At 34.4% G+C, this 24,538-nt stretch overlaps 1 protein-coding gene across 2 annotated transcripts in view; it reads right to left on the minus strand.

The window, feature by feature from the left end:
- The window catches only part of LKRSDH (lysine ketoglutarate reductase/saccharopine dehydrogenase), a 108,536-nt gene extending 89,418 nt beyond the window's left edge, over positions 1-19,118 (minus strand). The window contains exons 1-3 of one of the 2 annotated variants that reach the window (XM_089088148.1): positions 18,977-19,118; positions 7,375-7,530; positions 2,355-2,531 (exon numbers count right to left, since the gene is read on the minus strand). In XM_089088148.1, coding sequence (XP_088944274.1) covers positions 2,355-2,531; positions 7,375-7,530; positions 18,977-19,045 — 402 coding nt within the window. In that variant the 5' untranslated portion in view covers positions 19,046-19,118. The remainder of the gene's footprint in view (positions 1-2,354; positions 2,532-7,374; positions 7,531-18,976) is intronic. The other variant, XM_089088155.1, reaches the window with a different exon arrangement.
- Positions 19,119-24,538: the final 5,420 nt, after the last annotated feature.

The raw sequence follows: 24,538 nt of genomic DNA on the forward strand, positions 1-24,538 counted from the left end.
GAAAAGTGAATTTAGCGCCTTTTCCATTCAGATAAAGTGACAAAAAGTGACTATTCAAAGGCATTCAAAAGAGAGGCACAGGGAATGTACACTAGTCACTAGTCGTCCTATTTCTAGTCAGCCCTAATCAAATAGTAGTCCTAGTCACTACTTTTTCTTATATTTTGCCTCCAGGAGGGTCCTCCAGTTTGGCTGTGGATGAGGTAAAATCCTGTTAGTTCATTCATTTGTTGTTGTTTTTCTTATCATTCATTATAAGAAGCAAATAGGAGACTAACAAAAGCAACAAGGTTCTACTACTGCAGTACAATCTCCCCATCATGGTTACATAATAAAGGGCAAATCCCGGCCATTAATAACCAAGAGTAAAAACGGGATTAAACAAACTCTTTTCCCTGAGTAAAATTCAATATTATTCAGAATAGAATCCAATTTAAGATGGGTAACTGTTAGCCACGTCAAACCTATCATAAAATTATATATATATTAACATTACAACTATTATAACATATTCCTATTATAACTTTTATAACTATAATAATATCATAACATTATGGTATACACTAATTTTACGACAGGAATATTACTCAAGCAGAGAAACATAATAGCAGTATCATAAAATACAATGGGAAAATATATAGGGGCCGAGCATTTATCCATCAGGAGGAGGGGGGTAAAGTGAATCAATGCACCTCCAGCAATGAAAATAATAAAAATATATAAATACTATAAAGTAGCTTTAAGGATTTTTAGAGCTTCCTTCATTTGTGCGCCTGTGCTTAAGGATTTCCTAGGGTTATGTCCAGGTATTGTGTGTGGGAGGGGGGCAATATTAATCCATTATAAAAATTATAACTAGAAAGTATTCAATGGATATTTGAATGGTCCTACTCTCTTGTTACCATATTGATTCATAAGAGGCCAGTTAATGTCAATTGAATTGCACATGATGGAGAGAAACATCCTGATTTGAGCCGACTTTTAACCAAATATTTAGCCTAGACCTAGTCTTTGGCATTTATATGAAAAGGTGTTGAATCCTTTAAAGGGTTGTCTTTGAAAAAGTCACAAGAACTCATCAATTTGTTCTAATAAACAGACACAGGAGATAATCAAAGGGGCAAACCTGGGTATCCTTTCTTTAAAACTCCTTGCTTGTCATGGTGTCCCAACCCCATCATCTATTTTCCTTACGTTTATCCGACCACTGGTTGAATTTGCTTGTCCCTTTTTGGCATTACGGTCCGACTTTGAATCGGAAGGACCACCTGGAAAGGATCCAATAGCGAACTCTTCTGGCAGTTTCTAAATCCTCCTAAGTCCCTTATTGCTCCCTTTCAAAACAATTTTCCCTTACAACTCTTTCGATACGCTGTGATGAATTATGTTTGGTGTGTTTATTTTGGCAAATTAGCGGCTTAGCGAAATCCCCCCCTCACCCTTGAGCATTTCACCCTCGCGCCAAATCCGCCCACGAAAAAAAGCTGAACCAGTACCTAAAATTCAGCGGGTAACAGCACGCCATATGCGTAACGCAAATACTTTCGTTTCCTCGTTCGTTTATTCGTTATTGATTTAAAAGTTTTTTTTTTTAATTTGGACTTGAAATTATTTCATTTTAATGTTTTTTTTCAGCAAGTTGGATATTTAAATGTCTTAGGTTTGACTTTGACTCTGTGTTATTTCGAGTTAGCATAAAAATTTGTACGGTGACTATGGTAGTGATTTTTACATATTTAGTCCCTTATCTGCTATTGTCAAAAGAATTACCACTGATCAGGACCGGGTAAGGCATTTGACAATAAAATCGTTTAAAAATTTCATAGGGTTTTTACTAAAAAAAATTGAAAAAGTAAAGCAACCTTAAAACTTATAACAGAACGAAAATTGCCCTACATATCGGAGGGGGAGGGGACAGCTACATAAATAGCTTTTTGATTCTAGCGCTCTTAAACCCAAAGAAATTTAATAGTTTTGCTCAGTAATATTTTTTTTATTTGGGCCTAATCTGTTACCAAACAGTGCAAAATAGCATATATTGGCACACTATTGTGGTATTTTTTTTTTTTTTTTCATTCATTCGAAAGAGCTTTGGAACTTTAAATTTACGTTTGAAATGGCTCTTTCAGATATTCTAAGACATTGGTTCAAAGCATCTTCCATACAAGAAGGACTTCCCCTTCAAATGACCAAACCAGTGTGAATCTTAATATTTGTTTTCTTGCTTGGAACTACAGATTTAGAACCAGTTAACCCTTTTTAACGGGGAGCGGGGGTCTCTTCCCCTGTCTTTTGAAAAACACCTCTTTTGGGGGTAATAACTCTAAGTAAATACCCATAGTAAATGAACATACCTTTTCCAAAATTGCATCCAGTAAAGGCATATTGGCCTCTTGAGCCTTGATTGTATGTGAAAAGAAACAGTAGGTTCTATTTGGAATTAAGGCATCTATTGGTACTTGCTTAACACCAAGGATCAATGGTGCTTCAGAAATGTCTTCCTGTATAACAGCTCCTGCATTTGCATAAGCCTACAACAAAACAATAATACAGCAATTTTTTAGAAAAAGGATACTAACATAACCTATGAAAGTATTTTAACTAAATGGGTTTCATATATGTACAGAAAGGGGTATATGTATAGCTAGGGAGTGCTCCTCTAAAAAATCAGAATCATACAGTATTCTATTCCCAACGGAGAAATTTCAATTGTTAGTTTTGCGTTTTTACTAGATATTGGCATGGAGCTATGAATTTCAGGGGTATTTGTAAACACCTTTGAGGCCTCAGTGGTACCCTCCAGGACTCTGGAACCAAGGCTCTTGAGTTTGAAGCTTAGGGCCTAGAGGGCTGTAAATCCACCCTAAAAATCCAGAAGGCACATTAGGTGTCCCAACGTCTATTGCCTTCTATGAAAACCAAAAAGTGAAGGTTCTATTTCTCGGCGAGTATTATATGCATGATACCGACCCCTGGCAAAGAAAAGAAAAAATCAGAATGCTTGGCATCTTACCAAATTTTTCGGAAATTCTTGATGCATTTTGAAATTTTCAACAAACAATCTTCGGGTATACATTTCTAAACATTCTTTATCATACTGTTAAAGAAATTAAGTAAAAAGAAAATAAAAGCTGAATTTTTACAGAGACGGAGCAATGTTTGTGTGTTGCTAAAGGAGATCAGAGCACTTGATAATCGACTTAATCAGCATCTCATTTGGGCAACTAGATATCAGGGAATCAAGTGCCTTCAGCTTATTAGCAACTGAAGTAATATTTAGAATAGAGACCTGAGGCATTACCTGAGGCTGAAACCTGAGGCATTAAGCAGCAACACTTTTAGTCGTTGGTGAATTCTGCAAATAGATACACAAATTTGTTGACCTCATTAGTCGACAGCGCTAATCATCATCATCTATTACTCTAATTCTAGTCAGTTTTTCACTTACAATATTCTGAACTGTATCGTCAAATTTTCGAGAATCAGATTTGTGTTTCACTTATTATTTTAGTACCGTAATTTTTGTACAAACATCTTATTTTATACATAATTGTGACGCTGGTTGCTTACAAGGCCTGCAACACAACCTTATGGCCTTTTAAACCGTATTTATTTGACGTGTCGTTAAAGACAAGGACTGTGCTTTTTGTGGATGATTGTCAAATAATACAACACAACCTCCACGATATACTACAAAACATATCTGTAAAATGCAACCAACTCCTTGGTCGCTGAGCAGGAATCTCTGGTACAAGCAATATTAACAAGTTGAATTTTGAGCATAAATCGATGTCGTCTGTTTTGTTCATAAATGAGAGGATATATGAACGAAATAATTTGGGGATTGAGTGATGATTAACGGAAAGTCTTAAATGGTCTCTAATTCGTTTATCAGTACAATGAATTATTGTCAGGTTAAGATATTTGGATAATACGGTTAAAAGGGGGTTAAATCTTTGATCTCTCTGAAACTCCAAATTTGTTCATTATTTAAACAATATATAGCGGAGGGACAGTGGTTAACACTACTTCTTTCTAGTTCTTCCAGGGTTTCAAGAGAAGAGACTAGTAGGATGGGGGAGGGGCATCAGCTGCTTTGGTTTGAGTTAGACTGACGGTCTGAGATTCAAATCTATAAATGGGACTGAAGATAGCTGCCTTTGGTGGCTCTACGTTGACAGAGGTGCATATTTTTGCCCCCCCCTCCCGTTTTCTGGACCTCACAGTACTGTCTTGAAACGGAGTGTTTATATTCTGAGGAAAGTGAAGCGCATATTAGCGCAACAGTTCATGAAACACAGGCCAGGAGAAAACGTTTTAAACAAAAATGTGTAGTAGAGCACAACAATCGTCGCGACAGCTGTAAAAGTCTGAGCAAACACCAAGAAATGCAGTTTTCCACTTTTCTACACTCACCACTTGCGTGAAACCAACAAACGAGTGACTTACGAGTCGGTTCATGCGCAGTACCTTTACGTCTGTAGGAGCGTTGTGTAGTACTCTACTACAGTTTGAGTGACTTGAATGGCAACTAAGCACCTGTACTGGACAGATACACCAGTTCTGGGGGAGCTTGAAATATTCTTATTCACCTAGTGTAGGTACTTATCACTGCTAAACAAAAAGAATCGTCCAAAGGGTTTCCGCATAGTGAGGAATGTGTCTGCGTCAATTCTGGCGTTTTCTGCATACATGCGGTTTGCGGATTAGTGGCAGTCAAATAAAGGGTTATCCTTTGTCAGTCCACCAAGTTTAAGGAATTTCAGATCAGGTAGGTTTGGATCAGAAGCTAACCTGTTACTTCTTACTTATGTCATATCGTCTATAGGAGCCACCGATCTTGGTGCTACGTCAAGGAAGGCTTGTTGTTTGCTTTCAAGTTTTCACTGGGGTAACTAACATTCATTTTAATTTACTCTTGGGTCTGCTCGTTGTTGCTTGGCTGTTTCAAGCTAAAAGAACTGACTTTAGTCTTGACAGAATTGTGGTTTTTGTGGAATTTCCAAGAAAGGACTTCTTTGTGTAGCTAGGATGCTTAGTATTCCCACAGATAAAATAACACCATTCAGTGTAATTAATCTACTACACGTTTTGTTAGCTATTCTCTCCGTGCAGATGATATAGTGTCTTTAAATCCATAATGGATAGCAATGCTGTGGGCAATAATAGACAGTACTCCTATGTGCAATAAAAGAAATTGCACTCATGAGTTATTAGCTCTTTTTTGAAAACTTTTACACAGGTTTGAAAACAAGCACTTATTATATTTGTTGCCCATGGTCTATTCACAAATATCCATATTCAGCTGGAAAGCTTATTTCTTTTCTAACAAGCAAAAGCTTATGGCTTTTCATAGTTTTTACCACTAAACATTGCCCTGGAAAATATTTTTGGCTAATGAGTAGACTTCGGAAGAAGTAAGGGGGTTGTATCCTTCATACACGGACAAGCAATTTGAAATATGAGCTAAAGCTTCCATCAACTTCTCTCTTAGAGTCGAGATTCCGGTTAAGTCTGGGCTTAAAACAGGGGCTGGATTGACGCTACCTGTTTGACATGATTTATCGACGTTACGGTATCTTTTAGAAGGGTATCGTTACGGTATCATTACGGAGAAACATCAAAAGTTGGTGGGGTGTGCTTGCCATTCCTTCAGGAGGATATATGGGACTGCAGCGCTAAGATGAGGCAAGGGAAATGCTTGTGTTACTCGAGCTCGACAGCCTTAATGTCATCAGTTGGTGGGAATGGTTGGGTTTATTGGGGGTCAGGAAAAGGAATATGACTGCTTATTTCATTAAGGATGCTTAGTATACTTTTCTCTGGACAGGGGGTTCTTCTTCTCTCAACAAAGATACACCAAGTCTGAGAAGAGCCTGAACAGGGGGAAGAAAAACATGGAGTAGAAACAGAATTTAATTTGCAGTTTGTGGTCAGTATAATCACATCCAATAGTTACTCCAATTGGCTATCTTCATCTTCGCAAACTTTTTCAGTCCCCGAGTGGAACCAAAAATTGCAACCAGCACATTTTACCAGGTACGATACGACTCGTAATTTACACTCATTACAAAAGTGCTTAGGTCTTGCCACTGATGAGGCACCACAAAAAAGCCATTAACAAAGTCAAAGGTCGATATTTATAGAATGTCTTTGGTAAATCGCAATCGACTTAAAGAGGTGTTTACTAAACGAGTGCTGAGAGAGAACTGAAATGGATAAATGGAGGGGGTGGTGTTGACATCTAAGTCACATAATTGATTCGCAAAATAAGTTATACTGCTGGGGATGTGTGCGTGCCACAGTCTTGGGCTACTTCAGGGGTATGTAGATATATCTTTATAAAAAAAAAATTGAAAAAAGAAGAGTGTAGTTTACTTGAATATACCGAACATACAACCCAAGAAAATTGTACTCCCCATCCCCATATTTTAGATACATATTACAGATATACACACATGTATATACATCTTTCTCAGATACATTTCACAGGCATACACACATGTATATACATACATCTACATGTCAAACCCCAGACGTTCTTTCGTACCAAACGACAAAAAGCTGAAGCCTTTTAGGACAATAACTGAACAAAGCTTCTAAAACAGTTGCTTTTCTAAGGGTTTCCGAGCTAATCACTTTAAATAGTTAAGAAGTACAAATTTTTTCAATTAATAAAGTACAAATGGGTCTAAATAAACCTTAGTCTTATTTATTTGCCAATTAAAATAGCATAAGTTATCCAGGGACTTAGGAATGAAATACATATAGTCTAAATTTCACAGTAGCATTCTATGTTCTTTCCTACAGCCTGCAAATTAAATATACGGGCTTTAAAATTAAGTTAAAAAAAACATAAACCTCTTGTTTTGAATGACAACTACAGACGTTTTTCTTAAGTAATTTGCTTGGCAAAAAATTTTCAATGAGAATCAATAATGACTCAAAAGCCTAGTTTTGCCTAATCTTTTATAAAATGTCATATGTAATGTCTTGAAGACTTTTTTTTTAGCCAAATATTTTCAACGAGGATTAGTACTGACTCAAAAATACCTTCTTTGCTTAACGTGTTTTAAGAAGTCAAATATAAAGTCTTGTAGAATTGTTTTTTCTTTTATCTTTAAATATTTTCAATGAGGATTTGTAACTACTCAAATACCTCTTCTTAGTCAAACTTTTTAAGCAAATGTCAAATGCGAGGTCTTAAAGATCCCATAGATTGGAATTTTCTCAGTCAAATATTTTCAGTGAGGATTGATTATGGCTCAGAAACCTCTTCTTGGCCTTTTTTCCATTTTTTTTATGCTAAACGTGAGGTCTACGTTCAACATAAAAATAAAAAAGATTGTATTTCATATACTAAAAACTACATACTTGCATAGGATAAGCGCGCCGGTTGGAGGGCTGCACTATCACTTTCGCTCCAGACTTTACAAGCTTTCTTATATTACTGGGACATAATGGAGCTCTTCTCTCCCATACTGACTGATCTTCCCGTCGAATAGCCAATGTCTTCCCATTTAAATCATGCTATAATTAAATGATAGAATTAACAACGACATCCTGTGTTAGAAATATCTCGCAAGCTAGGCACTATGGGATAGAGGGTGGTTAAAAAATAAAATTGGCCTTACCTTAAATTAACTTTTTTTTTTTGCTCATCAGATAGATACTCCAGTTAAGAGAAATACAAAAAACAATTCATAATAACCAAAGTCGTTATCTCAGACCTATGTCTAACCAAAGAGAAGCACTTCCTGGTGCTTAATAATAACAGTTCACTTTTGGTTTGTTGAAATAGTTTGTGATACTAGTTTTTCAAGTTTTTTTTCCTTTTTCTTAGTCGGTCAATCTCAGCTTATTGCTATAAAGTGATGTATAAGATAAGAATTATTGCAAAAAGTCTGCAGGCCATAGCAACACAAAATACAGTATATGACAAACAACGCTTGAGGAAAAAATACATCTTTAAATAAAACAAACCAAAAGCACAACAAGGTCTAACATTTTTAACCAGCAAACAAAAATCATAATAGAATTCAATTCCTAAGAACCATATAACAAGCTATTCTCTCAAACGTGATTCCGTGCTCCAGTTTCCATTATGGACCCCCAGGGGAAATCCCCCCCCCCTTGGTCTTTGCTTTCTATGGAAATACCCTACATTTCATGTAAGACGTTCCCTTATTGCCACCTGAGTGGCCTGGGGGAGGCCCCTACTGAGCAGTAGACACACACACATATATATATATATATATATATATATATATATATATATATATATATATATATATATATATATATATATATATATATATATATATATATATATATATATATATATATATATATATATATATATATATATATATATATATATATATATATATATATATATATATATATATATATATATATATATATATATATATATATATATATATATATATATATATATATATATATATATATATATATATAAATATATACATATATTTATATATTTATATATATATATATATATATATATATATACATATATATATATATATATATATATATATATATTTATATAATTTATATATATATATATATATATATATATATATATATATATATATATGTCTACTGCTCAGTAGAGGCCTCCCCCAGGCCACTCAGCGTGTCCTCAGGTGGCAATAAGGGAACGTCCTACATGATATGTAGGATATTTCCATAGAAAGCAAAGACCAGGGGGGGATTTCCCCTGGGGGTCCATAATGGAAACTGGAGCACCCAGGACCGTAAATAAAGGTGGAGGAGGAAGAAGGCCCCTCATATGTACACTCAACAAGGCCCACTGGCGTGTGCACATGTCCAGTGAATTACAAACCTTCTCTCAGTATTGGGTTAAATTGCATGGTGATGCAGAACACCATTGTGGGAGGATCCTCTATAGGAGAACAACTGTGGCAGGGCGTAAGAACCAGATCTATGGACAACAGCTTCTGCAATGGGCTGCCTCAACCCTTTTTCAGGGTACCTGCAAGACTGGGGAGCTTTTGGAATCCTTGCAGTCAACTCAATTCCCTCTTGAGAAGTGGCGCCCCTCAAGGAAATTATAGCCTAGTAAGCAACGTAGCATTTGCATGGGATTCCGATTAAAGGATAATTCTTCTGGGCTTGGTCTATTTTGGTTTGACGTTTTTGGACTGAAAAAACTCTTCCTAGCTAATTTATCTACTATGGGTTGCCTCACCATAGTAGCATAATATTTGTAGGCATGAATATACAATAAGTTGGAGGTAATAGGCTTGAAAATGTGTATGCAGGATTTCAACTCTTGTTGATAGAAGAGCATTGCCAAGTGCTGAAAACCATGTTGTGACCAAGATGGGCCCAGGATTGCACAAAGCCTCCATTCATACTGGAAGTCCCATGGACTTCTTGCTGTCCGGTTTTAAGCTAGCTTTAGTGCTTCAGTGTAGATTTGAGAAGATATGTTGTTCCCCGTCCTTTAGTGGTATTCAGGACCATTGCTTTTCCTGAGGTCAAAACACTTTCAATGATTTAAAGAACATGAAAATAGTGACTTGGGATGTTACAACGTAAAAAAAAGCTATCGTATCGAAATTTTGACTGACGAATTCATAAAATTCGAACTGGACTTATTAGAAGTTTCAGAAACTCATATCCCAGGGGTAGGAAACAAGAAATTTGGTGATATAGACTTTGTTTACCCAAGCAGGAAGAATGTAGTACATGGACAGAGAGAAGGGCTCAGGATGAACAAGGAAACTGCAAAGTCTTGTTTAGGCTGGAAAGGAATTAATAATTGAATACTAATTGCTCATTTTATGACTAAACAGCTCAGGGTATCAGTTATAGTAGTATATGCCCATGTAAACCCCGACTGACGGAGATACTAGTTACTCAGATGAACTTTACTTACAGTTACATGAGCAAATAGACAGGGTCCCAGGTTGGAATATGGTGTTTTTATTAGGGGATTTTAATGCCCAGGTTGGTAGAAATAGGGATAGATGATATTCTAGCCTAGGTAAATTTGGTGTAGGAAAAGAAAGCAGTAATGGCCACAGACTTTTGTAATTTTATAGGTATAACAATTTGGTTATAACCAATACAGGTGTTTGGTCATAAGATGGCCCATAAGTTAACACAGTATTCACGTGATGGTAAGATAGCAAACCTTATTGATTATGTTACTGTAAACCAAAGACTGGCAGGATCAATACAAGAGACTATGGTATGTAGGAGTGCTGTTACTGATGCTAAAAGTAAAGATCACCATCTGGTAGTGTTTAGGGTTAATTTAAAGCTGATGTTTTGGAAGGAAACTACCTCCCAGGAAGTTATGATGTTGGTAGACTCCAGGATGAGAATTTGCAAGAAACTTTCCAGGAACAGTTGAATACTAAACTCAAGAGTTTAAAATTAGACAATGTGGAAGATTTGTGGAATAATTTTAGGAAAACAATTTATGAACTTACTGATGGTGTCTTGGGGAAAAAAGTTATGATCACAGCTGGGAATATTAGTGAAAAAGCTTTAAGTTTAATAGAAAGGAGAGGGGACTTTTACAAGAATTATCTGAGCGATAGATCATATGAAAACAAAAGGAATGTAAAGAAAGTGGAGAAAGCATTGAAATATGAACTAAGGAGGTGTGAAGTGGAGGCCATGGATGAAATTGCCAAGGATCTGGAATTTGCAGCTAGACAGCATAATAATAAAAATGAAAATAAGAATGAATGTAAAGAAAGTAGAGAAAGTATTAAAATATGAACCAAGGAGATGTTAAGTGGAGGCCATGAAAAAAATTGCCAAGGATCTGGAAAGATGGGCAGAGCAGATAGGCAGAACAATTTGAGAATATATTATTGAGATAGATTTGCAGGCAAAGATATAGAAGAAAATGAAAAAGTTTGTGACACCTTGGGTGTAAAGGAAGATTTATTTTGTTAGGAAGAATTAGTGACAGTAGTCAAAGGATTAAAAAATAATAAGGCCCCAGGTGCTGATAGTAAATGAGTTTCTTAAATATGGCAGCTTTGAGGTTAGAAATAAGTTAGTGAAGATTAGAAATATGATTTTTGAAAAAGAGGAAGTACCTAGCAATTTTAGGAAAACATTAATTAAGCCACTGTATAAGAAAGGTGATAAGAGTGAGTGTGGTAATTAGTGAGGCATTAGTCTGGTCTCTGTAGGTATAAAACTACTTACTAATATTATACTTAGAGATGCTTTAGACTGAGAGATGCTGTAGACAAAGTTTTAAGAGAAGAGCAGTGCGGTTTTAGAAAGGGTAGAGAATGTGTCAACCAAATTTTCACTCTTAGGGTAATAATTGGGAAGTGCTTGAGTTATCAAACACCTTTGGTCCGCAGTTTTATAGATTATGAGCAAGCATTCGATTCCGTCGCTACAAGAGCTTTAACAAAGGTTTTATCTTTATATGGTAGGCTATACCTGACAAATACATTATAGTGATTGGTGCTATGTACAAGAAAATGAAGTGCTATGTACACTAGAGCATGGGCACTCCAAAAAGCAGATAAAGATTTGCTAGATGTTTTCTGGAGAAATTGCCTACGGGTTGTTCTGGGTACCCAGCTGACTGACTGTATTTCAATCAGTAGGCTGTACAAAAAGTGTGGTTCAATCCTGCTTTCTAGGGCTGTTATGAGAAAAAGGTTGAGATGGCTAGGGCACATTCTGTGTATGAAGGATGACAGATTACCCATTTTGGCCAACCATTTAGGGCTAAATGGAAAGTATGGGAAGATGCCAAACTTTTCCTGATTTTGATTCTAATCCCACTTCCAACTTGCTGCTGCAATCTCAGAGCAAGTCCCATACAATTTAAAGAATACCATACACATTTTTCATAGCATCAACAATAATTAATAGACATTATGTAGCCACACTGCCTAAATAAATTATATGTCATAGTGTGTAGTTTGATAAATTCATATAAAACATTTTTATTTGTAAAAATTTGCAATTTATTAATATTTGTCAAAAGACTGATGTAAATGTGGTGGGGGCATGTGTACTTGCCTACATTTGAAGAATACCTGCATGGGAATTATTTTCTTTAAGAAAAAAATTAATAATACTGCTAAATTTGCTCTGCGATTCTGTATCTTTTTAAAATAAATTTTGCCATCCAACTAAATCTTTGTGAATTGACACCCCTAAGTGTAAAAGGAATAAAATGACAAGGAAATTTTAAGATGTTTGGAATTAATTTAAATGAAATTATGATCTGCCAAACAGCCAATAGTATATGGGCCTTCCATTCTTCAAAGATTGAGATGAACATTCAAACTTTAGCATAAAGATAGAGGTGTTGAGCAGGGTGCAACCCCAATCATATACAATATAATTTCTGTTCATTTTAAGTTTTAATGTTGCTCCTTACTTTCAGTTGAAAACTCTTACTTTTTTTTATTATTTAATTCCTAATTGCTTTTTTTTTCAAAAGAAAAATTTGCTGCAATAAGAAGAGAGGTATTACCCTGCAGAACAATTATTAGGGTTTATTCTAAATGAAGAGATACCAGAGGTTAAGTCCTACCAGAGGTTAAGTACTTATGGCTATGCTGCCTTTAGTCTCATTGTTTATTTCCATTATTACTGACTAGCAAAAAGCTGTGTGAAGACTTGGAAAGTAATTTATATCTGACTAATGTAAGGGTTGTTAATGCTTTTGATAGCCAACTTGTTTATTCATTTAAAAAAAAAACTGTTTATGGAATGCCTTGATTTTAGCTAACTTTTTGACTAAGTTAAACTCTGCTGTATATTTTAATTGCAAACTAATTACTTAACTCATCATTGTCTATATGTAATCCTTCATTTTTGCTAGCCAGATGACCAATTTCAGTTCCTGTATACAAGTTAGTTTTGGTAAAATTCTAATCTAAGGGCTTATTGGTATCTTGGAAAGTAATCAAGCTAGGTGAATGAAACTTTCAGGAATGATTTCAGGTCCAAAAATATACACTGGGAAGATATTATCAAGCTACTATAGCTACCCTTTTCTTAATTTTAAGGCTTAGAAGATTGCATAAATGACAGGTGTCTAAATTCTGGCAAAACACATTTTACCTTAATTTTGAGTTTTCATTCTATTTCTGGCAAATTTTCCAATTAACTCAATTATGAGATACATATATATATATATATATATATATATATATATATATATATATATATATATATATATATATATATATATATATATATATATGACATATATTTAGAATCAGAATTTCATTCTGGAATCTAAATACAACATTCATTTGGGACAAAACAAACTTTAACCCCCCCCCCAATTAGCAAACTTACACCCTGAGTGACACTAAATTTCTAAAGGCCACTCTTTTCTTCAAACTGATTTAATAGGTTGTCAAAATGTTATAAAATTCATTGTATATGTACAACAATTTAGGGTAGATATTTGCAAATTTGTACAGGGGGGAGGGGTAAAGTTCATTTCAAACCCAAATGAATGCTAGGCCTACATTTGGATTTATGATAAAATTCTAATTCAAAATATTTTTGTGAAGCTGACTAATTAAGCCAAAATTGGATTTTAGTAAAAACATTAAGATGTAAAATACAAGTTTTGAAATACCACTTTTTATTAATATAAAGAGCACATCCTGGTATGAGTAGACTTGAAAAGAAATCACCAATTCATCGCTATGTGTGTCAGTGGGCCAAATAAGATGTAGATATAGATATTTATTTCAAGAAATTACTATCACAAGCCCTGAAGGGCCAAATTTGAATGTCACAGTCCATAAAAAAACAAATAAACAAGAAAATCATAACAAAAGCACCACAACTAAAAAATTAGCAAACAATGCAAAAAAAAAAATAGAATGTTATATGATTGATCCCTTCGTCAGTTATATTATAAACAGCTAAATGGCAACTATTTAAAAATATAAAAACTGATAAAAAAAATAATATATACATTAACAAATGTTTAAAAAACAACATAAAAAGGAGATAGGAAAAAAAGAAGTAAAAAGAAAAACAAGCTGTTTCTTTTATCATGTAAAAGATAAGATAAAATTTATGTACAAATTAACAATGATTTATTATAACAGTAAAAAAGGGATAAAAGATTTTTTTACTGCAAGGTAGTACAAAGAATGGAAGATAAGGTGGGGATAAGCTGGAAAACAGTTTGTGGAGGACGAGTTCTATCAGGTACATGGTATTCAGGGAAAAGGTTCACAGTATGGGGGTTCAAAAGTGCCAAATTACCAAAACGGGAGGCACAAATTATTTCTTCTTCTCTTGAGGGTCTCTATTTTTGAGATATTTAACAAATGCAAATATAGTATCTTGTCCTCTTTAAAAATAATTCTTAGAGCTCTCTTTTAGACATTTTTTGTGTTGCTTCATTTGAGAGGCCAGGGTGCCACACAGGACAAGCATACTCTAATATGGGACACACAAAAGAAATGTATACTTGTAGTAAATGTGATTGGGGGCAACTAAGATGTGGTTGATGCTTGGTATAAAAGAAACATTTTATGGGAACTGGGAGGCTGATACTAATTTTATGTCGGACTGACCTCTGGTAAGTTTATATTGGGAATCCCTCGGATTATATGTTCAAAAATTGTAAGTGTTTTAAATGTTGTGTAACTTGCATTAGAGTACTATTGTATTTGTTTTATTTTATGCAAAAATTAGTCTCAGTGGCCTCTTTGTGGCCAGACTCTGTATCGTTGCGTGTTAGATGAATAAAAGTATTATGTTATAGCCAACCTCTCTACAATCTTATTTTAGTCCCTCAAATGTCTGTAAAACCTTATAAACTGGGATTTTGCAAAGGTATATGGCTCAAAACATATTTTTTGTACCTTTTTTGAGCAGAAGATCTATTTTACAAGGTTTAACTTTCATGATGAAAGATTTTTAAAGGACAGTCCACTCTTGGAAGAGATTGGCTGTCCTCTGACAAAACTTAGTATCTACAAAAAATTCGAATTTTAGTTAAGAGTGGATCCTGCCTAATTAGACTACAAGAAATCCAATGGTGCAGGTGAAATTATTCTCTGGTGCTTCATTTCGTTGATATTACCTAGTACCTACACAGGAGCTCACCATTGTTTTTGTGTCATACCTAGTATGTACATACTAGAAACTGACATTTACACTAATATCTAGTATCTGACAAATTACACTTTATCAGTGAAAACAATCAGCAGCAGCATACAATGAGCATCATCACTTCATTGTTTAAATAAAGAAGGTAAAAATGCATAGCGCAAACCAACATTTTTGCGTTTTTCTTGGAGCTTACTCAGATGTAGTAATAGGTTTTGTTGGAGGACAGCCTGTCCTCTAACAAAACCTATTTGTTGGAAGATGGTGTGGAGGTGGGGACTTCAAAATATCTTCCCAGGAGAGCATTAAGGCTCTTGGTGAATTCCTGAGTTTTATTCACCCAAAAGAACAACTTTCCAAGATAGCCACAGGCCCCTGAACTAGAATTCTGTATTCTGAACTAGAATTCTAGAATTCTGTAAAAGGTATCAAGTGATATATTCACTTTTATCCAAGCTTTTATACTGTAAACTACAAATTTACCCTATTTTATTAAGCTGTGTGGTGGATATCCCTTGAAATAGGTACATCTTCCTAGGATGTCATTATAGCTATATTCCTGAGGGTTTTATTCACCAAATTTCCAAAACATCAAAACCTCCTAAACTAAAATTTTATCACATCTGGGATGATCAAGCAAAAAGGTGAGTACATTTAGAAAAGGAACCATGTTATGATTATCACATGATATGGAGTCAAATGGATTGCCTAATACTTTTATTTGTTTAGTACCTTTCCTTCAGAAGAGGCCAGCCACTACAGGCCTATGTTTACAGTAAAACCTGAATATAAATTGCTGAATACACTGTTACTTGATGTCTACAATATTTAACAAAAGCACTTGGTTGGCTTTATAACTTGTTTTTTTCTCCCCAAGTGATTTTTTGGTGCCATTATGGAAGTTTTTTACCATATCAGAATGTCAACAAATTTGGCCTGTCTTTTTAAAATTTTCTAAGTAGGGTAAAGGACCAGTATCTAATTGAGCACAATTAAAACCCTCACACCTTGTTACCAAAGAGGAAATGAGAAGAATTGAATAAAGGCTATCAATGAATAGCAAAAAACCTAAGCTATGCATCAATATGGTTATTATTAAAATTATTGACTTACCCACAAGGACCTGTTTTTGGAAATACCATTTATCCTATTTTGATGTATATATCCTTTCAGTGTTCAGTTTTATTCACAAATTAACAGAAAGCTGATTTTCTTTAGATTCTAAAAATGTAACTTTTACTGCTTGATATTTGTTCTATAGCCTAAATCAAAAATATTAAATAGGCTTTATTTTTATATCTTTAATTGCTTGTCAAACAAGGCCACATTTTTTAATTTATGCTGACAAATTATTGGTGAAAATTTCACAAAAAAGTGGGGTTCTTGTTATTACCTTCACACTGCATCATGCTGAAGTAAAATAGGGGTGGTCCAACAACCTACCTCTTTTTTACTGGAATGCTAAAGAAAAGTGGTCTTCTCCAAAAAGGTCTTTTACTCTAGCCTATTTTATCCATGTTCCTATTTGGTCTTGTAACAGTTATTTCTCTAAACACTATGGATTTTTTTAGATAAGTGATAAGATGGATGTATTAGAAGAAAATGTAAAATTCTACTTTAGTTACTTTTGGCTATCTTGGAAAGAAGTTTGCTTAGGAAAATGAAACTTTCAGGGATAGATCTACAGGCTAAAGTATGTCCTGAGAAGGTATTTTGAAGTACCTACCTCCACTCCTTCTCCCTCTAGAGGACCCTGACCTTTGATGACCTTTAAAAATCTGTGTGTCATAAAAGTGAAACCTTGTAAAATAAATATTCTGCTTAAAATGAAGTACAACAAAATTGTTTTCAGCTTCACAACTTTGCTCAATCCTGATTTATAAGGTTTTGAAGATATGCAAATACATTTCCTAAATTTTGAAAAAAGCATTGATATGGCTAAAAATTCTACTCGAATAACAGGAATTGCATTTTCAGAACTAAAGCCAGAGAAAAAGAAACTTATAACTGAAAATTAAGGTAAAATGTTGTTTTGTCAAAATTTCAATAGGCGATGTAGACAATTTTCAGGACCCTCTAGAGGGAGGGGGTAAATATTTTAGCCTCTAGACCTATCCCTGAAAGTTTCAATTTCCTAACCTTGCCCCTTTCCAAGATAGCCAAAAGTAGCTAAAGTAGAATTTTACTGTGCCCATATAGCCTAATGGGAAAGTAGGCTACCAAATTCTACTCTAATAATAGGCATTGCATTTTCAGAACTAGGCCTAAAGCCAAAGAAAAAAAAACTGACAACTGGAAATTAAGGTAAAAAGTTGTTTTGTTAAAATTTCAGGTAAAAATTTAGAATTGTGGCACCTGATAAGAAGAAATGTTAAGAAAACAATTCTTACTTTAAAATATGTATAATGATCCCAGTTCTCATATTATCCAAGGGGAGAACCTTTATCATCAAGTTTTTCCTCTAAAATCCTTCTTTTTCCAGCTTAAGAGAAAGTTTCCTAAAATTACCACGCTGAGATTCACTGCTTAAGTCTTTTGAAATTGCCGCCAAATAAGTTTTTTTTTAGATAGCATTCATGCCAGTCTTTTTAATACTTTTTTTTAATGATCAGTGGCATAAACACAAAATATTAATAGCAGTGGCAAAAATCAAAATGTTGCTATAAATATACATATACATACAAAGTATATACCCCCACCCCCCTAATGTGCAAATATATAACAAAATTTGCATTCTGAACCTAAATATAACCAAATGGACTGTACCCCAAACCCTAAATATATCCAAATCAGGGTATATATTTGCAAAATCAGAGGGTTGGGGTATATACTCTGTATGTATAATTATATTTACAGCAATATTATTATTTTTTAATTAGTTTTTTTTAATGAGCACTGACAAAAATACAAAATATGCACAGAATTGAAAAGAAATGAAATAATGTAAAAAATACCTTTTTTGATTCTAGGATGATCTAGCAGTTTCACAATCAGAGGAAATTGAAGAGGTGATAAATTTATAATGATCAGATGATATGGATGATTAAATTATAATTTGACAGATGATTAAATAGAGACAATGTGGTGAAAAATTTGATTTTTATTGGTTGGTGCCTTGACTGATGAGGTAAACTTTGATCTTGATGATGAGTATCTGGTTTGTTTAGTTCAGCAGCCTGTAGCAATAGATGATGCAGTCTGGTCCCTTTAATGGGAAAAAAGGTTTTCCAATAAAACTCGGCAAGATATCCAGTCATAGGCCTATGTTTGTCCAATCTCCTGTACTTGGGAATTGCTTCATGCATCGAATGCCATAGATGTTCAATATTTTGTGTGTGGGCCCTAGTCACAGGGTCCACAAAATTCAAAGAATGGTTGACAGTCAGGTGTTGAAAACATTGCATGCCGAATCTATTGTATGAGCTCTAGCAACAGAAATTATAGCCTAGCCTAGTTGTTCCTGGATGTATCTACTCTTTTATAATTTCTAGTAGTGTCAGCAGTTTGGTTGGGAACAGGAACAATAAAAAGTTTGCAGTGTCTCTTTCAATACCTCCAAACACCCACTGTCCTTCAATATAGCGTCCCCTATTGTATTTTCCCTATTTTGCTTCATCTATTTCAACTATTTTTCTGGGACCACCCAATTTACAACTGTGTTTTTCAATAAGGTCAAGGCATATTTCGCGACAAAAACTTTGTGAATCAACAGCAGTTGCTGATTATATGCCAATTTCAGTTCAAATTCATTCAAAGCTCCCGGTCCCCTAAGCAGCATTTAAAGGAAGGCTGTGGCCTTCCTAAAGCTTATTCCTGATTCTAGTATAATGGATATACATACCATACATCTTTTATGAAATGTAATACGGCTTTTTTTCAAAAAATTGCTGGAGAACCATAGCTTGTTCATTAAGAATTTATAGAAAATCAACAAATGTGGTCCTTATTTCTTCAGTTACTTCTTGAAACCGTTTAAAGGAAGGAATGTTCAATACGGCTGTCGTCGGTCAAAAATAAAAACACTAAAATCTCGAGGAAAATTCGCTATGAGCCATAAATTGCTAAATTTATAATTTCTTCTGTTTTTTTCTTATATGTGATAAAAATAATGCAATTGTGGATTATCTGGGTCTACCAAGAAAGCCTGAAATATATTACGTAAGGAGATAGAATAGTATTTCTATTTGACAAGGGGAGAGGGGGAGGGGCAAAAAAATGATATCACAATTGGCAATTGCCTGAACGCTGGTGCATTACTGACTTTATCTAAGGGTGTTAATATTGAACATATTTCGTAAGGGGAAAAAGAATTTATCCCTGAATTATTTTCGGAGATTATTCAGAGGCAAATATAAATCAAAATCCTCTATTCCATGACACATGGAAAAAGTTTAAATTCTAATCAAAATATTTTTCTATTTACTCGTCTACTACGGACTTTAGATGACCTTTCACTTAATTCTGTCCTATTCACTACAATGAAATAATTTCTAATCAAAATGATTTTCAACTAGCCCTAATATTCCTCGAATACTTAATTTAAAAACTCTTTCTTACTGTAGCTGAGCAAATATATGGAAACTCTTCACCAAACTTCAAAGGTCAATAGCATTCAATCCACCAGCCTATAGTATAGCTAACATCAGCCAGCACGCTAAGACGCACTTTATTTCAAAACTTTCATTACTTCTAAGTGAAAGGATTCAATAGTGAGGCAATGAAAAATAATTGTCATTGTAGCGTAGAGAGAGAGATGTAGGGAAGTATCAACCCCCCTTATTATTTAGGTTAATTGCTGATTATTTAAATTCTAATGTTTTTCTCCATTTTTACGCATTTATTTATATTCGATTTCCATCCATTTTCATTATCATATTCACTTTAATTCACCCTTAGCTTTTCCGCCAAAGTCTAACTTTTGTTATGGTCAGAGCAGTAATAATGATGAAAACATATGTGGTATTATAATCACAACATTTTAGTACAAACTAGCAGTAGATCTTGACAGTTTCAGAATATTACAGCTTAATCTGCTAATTGTAAAAAAGAAAAAAAGGGAAATGAAATTTAGCTTCTGCTTGACTGAATTAATTCATATAAAATCTTCAGTTGATAAGTTAATTGAAGCTGTTAGGCCACGGACGTAGGTTTAGTAATTATATTTTGTTAAAAGTATAATATGTGGAATCTCGCGGCAGTGGTTGCTTTGTTTTTTTTCTGAATTTCACTACTTTAGTTTTTATTACCACCATTTTGGGTATAGTAGTCATGTTAACTGCAAAGCTTGAAAGTCTGAATGCCGATTTTATATATTTTTTATTTACTTAATCAAAAAATTAACTTTTTATTACCTCTTTAACTTTTATTACCTTTTATAGGTCTGATTATAAAACTTTACAGCTAGTTTTCGTTTGAACCGAGGTATTGGTAAATCTCTGAAATGCAAAAAGGCGGTTTAGTACAATTTTGAGCCATCCTATCCGAGTCGTTAGCACGCTAGCCTAGAAATCCTTTGTCGGTAAGAACAAAAGTTCAAACCTTGGTCTTGATGGTTATTGGTTTGGAACAGGAGTCTCTGAATTAATTCTGTATACTTAACCAAAATCGACCCAGGTCCTAATGGGAACCTTGAGAAATTTGAGGAAGGTAATCAGGAAGGGTATCAAAGCAAAGAATGGCTTGCCTACAACCCCCCATTACGCTTCGTGGCTGAAGGGCCATAAAATGGAGATCATAACCGCCAGTAGGAACTGCAAAGTCCAATACCGTACTCTTTACCTTTAGTTTTTGTTGTGATCCAATTGAAGAAAAATCATTGGTAAAGTGGAAATAAAAATTGGTTTCCCTGAGTATTGTAATGAAGGGCAGAGACCTCAAAGATAATGCAAAACAGGCATAGGGTGGTCAAAGAAGTGGAATGTAGGTTACAAGAATAGCAAATTCAGACACGGAGTAAGATATACACATCAAATTCATTTGAGGTTTCTAGAGCTAGATATGGTGCAACTAAACTTATTTTAAGTTTTAGAGTTTAATTTCAAATTTTAGATTTCCTGTTTGGTCGGATCAACGAAAATTTCAGGCAGTTTAAGGTCTCACTGTCGATCATTTGGATTTAAAAAATATGTTGGGAGAAGTTAAGATTGACGTCTTGTCCTTGTTTTGTCTGAGATTCGGTCATGTTAATGAAGCTGAATTGTAAACCCCGAAAACTCTTGCTTACATGGAATTCTGATAAGAACCAGTACCAATTTAGTTTTCAAACTTTCAAAAAACAAGCCAAAACATTCTAAAAATAGAACAAACGCGGAAAAGTTGACGGCGCACCACCAATCAGTTTTCGGCGGTGCTCCGGCACCACCAAGCATAATTACGTCTGCCACCACCGAATTTTATTTTGGCACGCCTTCGGGGACTACACTCGACGATTGATTTATCTCGGGGGAGGGATATCTTGATGTTGGGAAAAATTAATCAAAATACAAAAATAGTCATTGAACGTAAAGAATTAAATAATATAAGAACAATTTAAGATTCGGGATCACTTGGTGAAATTTTGCTTATACTCAGTTGGTATATAGACTTGACATTTATTTTCTGTATTTAATTTTGTTTTCTTCCGGCAATTATTATTAACAATAAACTTACCCTTTACGCTATACTAGCCTGTTCATCAACCATTTTCTTCCGAGTCCTAGATATTTTACGGAGTGGCCCGTTTCGCTACTGAGTCAATCACTCGGACTAGTAAAAAATATCTAGACAGCAATATATATTCTTTTAAGACACCATTTTCCTTAATCCAAATCCTTCTCTTTTATTCATCTTTTAACTAATGTACTAAATTAGATTTTGGTTAGATGGCTGCATTTACCAACTGAGTGTAAGATTTTGACAAATCGAAAATCGACATTTTAAAGGCTGTGCCTGTATTTACATGTTTTTAAGGAAACTCATCATTTTATTAATTTTTTCTTTTAATTAATTAAATTTAAATATTAAATCTGTCAAACCGCTGCGTTTTGTACCACGATATTCCCGACTAATTTTTTTTACCAGGTCACCAAAAATAATGCAGGGTTACTTCATCTCTTACTTTGAGCCTCTGGATCTATTGTTAAGATAACTTGGGGCCAATATTTGAATCGAACTTGGCTCGATCTGAAATAGATATTGTATACTATACTGTTTTATATTATTGTATAATATTATATTGTTCTCTGTCTTATCTCTTTTGACCTGGATGAATAATCCATATACATGGATCAACTACAAGTGTCATTAGTAAGAAAGCAGACATATTAGGCATTGAAGTAAAAGTCCCATGAATAAAGACAAAAACTTGCTAACTTGCATATTCTATTCTCAAAACTAAAATACTACCACTAATTTTATTCCGAATAAATCATTAATGTGTTTCTTTTATTGTTTGAATTGTTGTGCCTCTCTCTCGATTTGAAAAAAACAACAACATAATTTCACTGATGTTTTTTTTTCTAATTGTTAGGCAAAATAAGTCACCAGACAAGAAAAAGAATCGCTAAAATAGCGATAAGTGACACCCCGTCACTAGGCACAGAATCAAGAACGTCTAACCATTCAAGTTGCGGAGTAAAAGATATTTTGAATTACATTCACATTAAATAGTTGCCGCAGACAAAAATCATGTAATGCATATGCCCATTGAAACTGAATATCAGATTTTAATAAACGTTTGCTAGAAAAGCTTAGAAGTACTCTGGCCCTTACTTTTTCTCTAAATACCAAGATGGCCATGCTTTTACTTATATCTCTCGCATTTATTTTTTTTTTTTTGGGGGGGGGAGGAGGAGCAGCATAGCAAATTACTCATTCCCTCCAAAAAAATTCATGTGCAATTGCTTGTCTTTATCCAGTCTAACTCCCAATTTATTGACAGCTTCTGTAGAAATAAAATTTGCATTGATGACAAAGAAACAAAAAAGTTTTATAGAGCCCTAAGTCAAAAATTTAAACACAGGGATACTTTTAATTCAGTATTTAGTGATATACGACATTGATGTATCAATATATCGGACCAGTTATCAATATCGAAACGTAAATATCGATATCGAAATGACACTTGGAAATATTTGATTATTTCCGACATTTTCTGCCATCTACCAGTGAATGACCAACAGAAAAGATCCAACACAGAAAATTGTTTTGCAAATAGACAGTGACTCATCCAGGCAAATCATATGGTTAGAAAGCCATGTTGCCAGACAAGGCTCAGCGTGAATAAAGATCCACTGATTATCGAACTGTGTCTGACAATATGCTGAAACACCCGTAATAAAAGATCTTGGGCGAATTCCAGCCATTGCTCATAACCTCGAAGAGAACCCGCCCCTAGAAGCAGCGTGTATAGGTTTTTTTCTTCTATTTCTATAAGCTAGTTCTGTTTCGACATTTCATGAGTTAATATTGTTTTTTACCTTTATTCAAGTGTATATAATTTTAAATTATAGCCTAGGTTTGGCATAGGAAGTAATTCCTATGATGGTGAGGTATCTTCTACGACATAAGATATCTGAGTATAGACAGCAGTATCGTTCGGTGATACCAGAAGGGTTCTTCTTCCATTCTAGTCCTTGAGCGCAAGGAACTGAAGTGGCGAGAAAAGAGAGACATTTGAGAGATTCCAAAGTGAGGGTTTTTCTCTCCCCTAGAGTCGATTTGGTCAGTTATAGGGACATATCAGTGTTGGACGTAATTAGCTTATTTTACTTCGAGAGCAAAGGAGTAGCATCAGTGCCACTCGGGCCCTACTATCCAACCAAAGATAGGGACCAATAAAAATAAACTTCAGAGGGGGGGGGGATAGGAAACTAATTTTATTCAATAATATTTTGAATAATAAGTAACCAAATAACAAGTAAACAATTTTGATTTTTTTTTTGCATTTTTTTACAGAGTAAAAAATACAGGTTATAAAGACCTGTAGTCAAATAGAAATTCGACTTCAGTGAACATATCATTACAAATACGATGCAAAAAAATACCTCCGAATGTGGCAGTCATACTTACTACGATTCAAAAGTACCCCTATGATCCAATACTGAACATGGGTGAGTAATAAGTAAAAAAAATCTTCATCTCATCTACTCAATTTCTAATTTAGTATACTTCTTTCAAAATACGAAAAGTTGATCAAATCGTGCTTAAAGAGCACTGATTGTAATTCCTTGAAACAGAAAGAGCTGTTGAATGTGTGAGCAATGTTTTAAACACTATCTAGCGCTTTAACCTGTTCTCTGTGGGATGGGTGCCATGTTTGCTGAAACCAAACAAAACCAAAATGAAACAAAGTCATTTTTCGTTTATACATTTTCAACTTACGATAAAAACTCCCAGTGAATTTTTGTGGCATTTTGATTTTATT

Source organism: Artemia sp. Qi Xiang Cuo, chromosome 1, assembly GCF_049724085.1.
Source record: "Artemia sp. Qi Xiang Cuo chromosome 1, ASM4972408v1, whole genome shotgun sequence".
NCBI classification, from domain to species: domain Eukaryota; kingdom Metazoa; phylum Arthropoda; class Branchiopoda; order Anostraca; family Artemiidae; genus Artemia; species Artemia sp. Qi Xiang Cuo.